The 796-nt window shown below is 45.6% G+C and overlaps 1 protein-coding gene across 1 annotated transcript in view; it reads left to right on the plus strand.

Annotated features, from left to right (window-relative positions):
* Positions 1 to 347, plus strand: part of LOC104077799 (integrator complex subunit 1-like) — a gene marked incomplete at its 3' end in the record, with an annotated part of 11,092 nt that extends 10,745 nt beyond the window's left edge. The window contains 2 exon segments of the mRNA XM_009579206.1: positions 1 to 53; positions 243 to 347. The exon segment at positions 1 to 53 is cut by the window's left edge and continues 28 nt beyond it. Of these exon segments, the coding sequence (XP_009577501.1) occupies positions 1 to 53; positions 243 to 347 (158 nt within the window).
* Between the last annotated feature and the right edge of the window lie 449 nt (positions 348 to 796).

The following is a 796-nucleotide window of genomic DNA, read 5'->3' on the forward strand; positions in this document are numbered from 1 at the left end:
GGCTGCCGCTATTTGACAGTGTTAGAGCAACAACAGCTCTTGCCTTGCAACAGGTAGGTGTTAGTAGGTGGAAGGCATAAGTGTCCAGCTTATACTTTGTCCTACTCATGCTAAAACGAGTCTGAGCAAACTGTGTGTGGGTGCAATATCGACATGTTTATATGCTTGCAGAAGAATTTCTCTTACGCTGGTGCTTATTTTCATTAAATCCTGATTTCTAATGAGAGGAATTCTCATTCTAGGCCATCCACATGGAGACAGATCCCCAGACCATCAGTGCTTACCTGGTGTACCTCTCCCAGCATGCCCCAGTGGAGGAGCAGGGACAGCACAATGACCTCGCTCTGGTAAGAGGCCAGGTTGCTAGGGCAGAGGGATTGCCCGGGGGAGACCTGGCATGTCTCAGGACAGTAGTAGGCATGTGACTTGCTGTACCAGCATGATGAGGTTCTTGGGAGCATGTGACTCTGATAACTGTGTGTTTGTGTTTCTGCCTATGTGTTGGAAAGCAACCTGTGTCTTCGATTTCATATTGTGAAATTATATCAGAGCGATAACATCCAGTCCAGCAGCCCATCTCAGATGGTATGGGGAATCCAAGAGTGGATAGTGATTTGAAGGAAATCCCACCACCTGGTAGCATTTCACAAGTAAGCAGGTGCTAAACCTGCAGTCACATATATCTGGGGAGAGAATGGGAAGTCAGGAGCCTTAGTGTCGGGATATGCACGCTCCTATAACCAAAATTGGATTTCTGATAATTTTTTTTTTAAAGGTTTTGGTGATTTTTTTTTTT

This window comes from Fulmarus glacialis, unplaced genomic scaffold, assembly GCF_000690835.1.
Source record: "Fulmarus glacialis isolate BGI_N327 unplaced genomic scaffold, ASM69083v1 scaffold11840, whole genome shotgun sequence".
Taxonomy (NCBI): Eukaryota; Metazoa; Chordata; class Aves; order Procellariiformes; family Procellariidae; genus Fulmarus; species Fulmarus glacialis.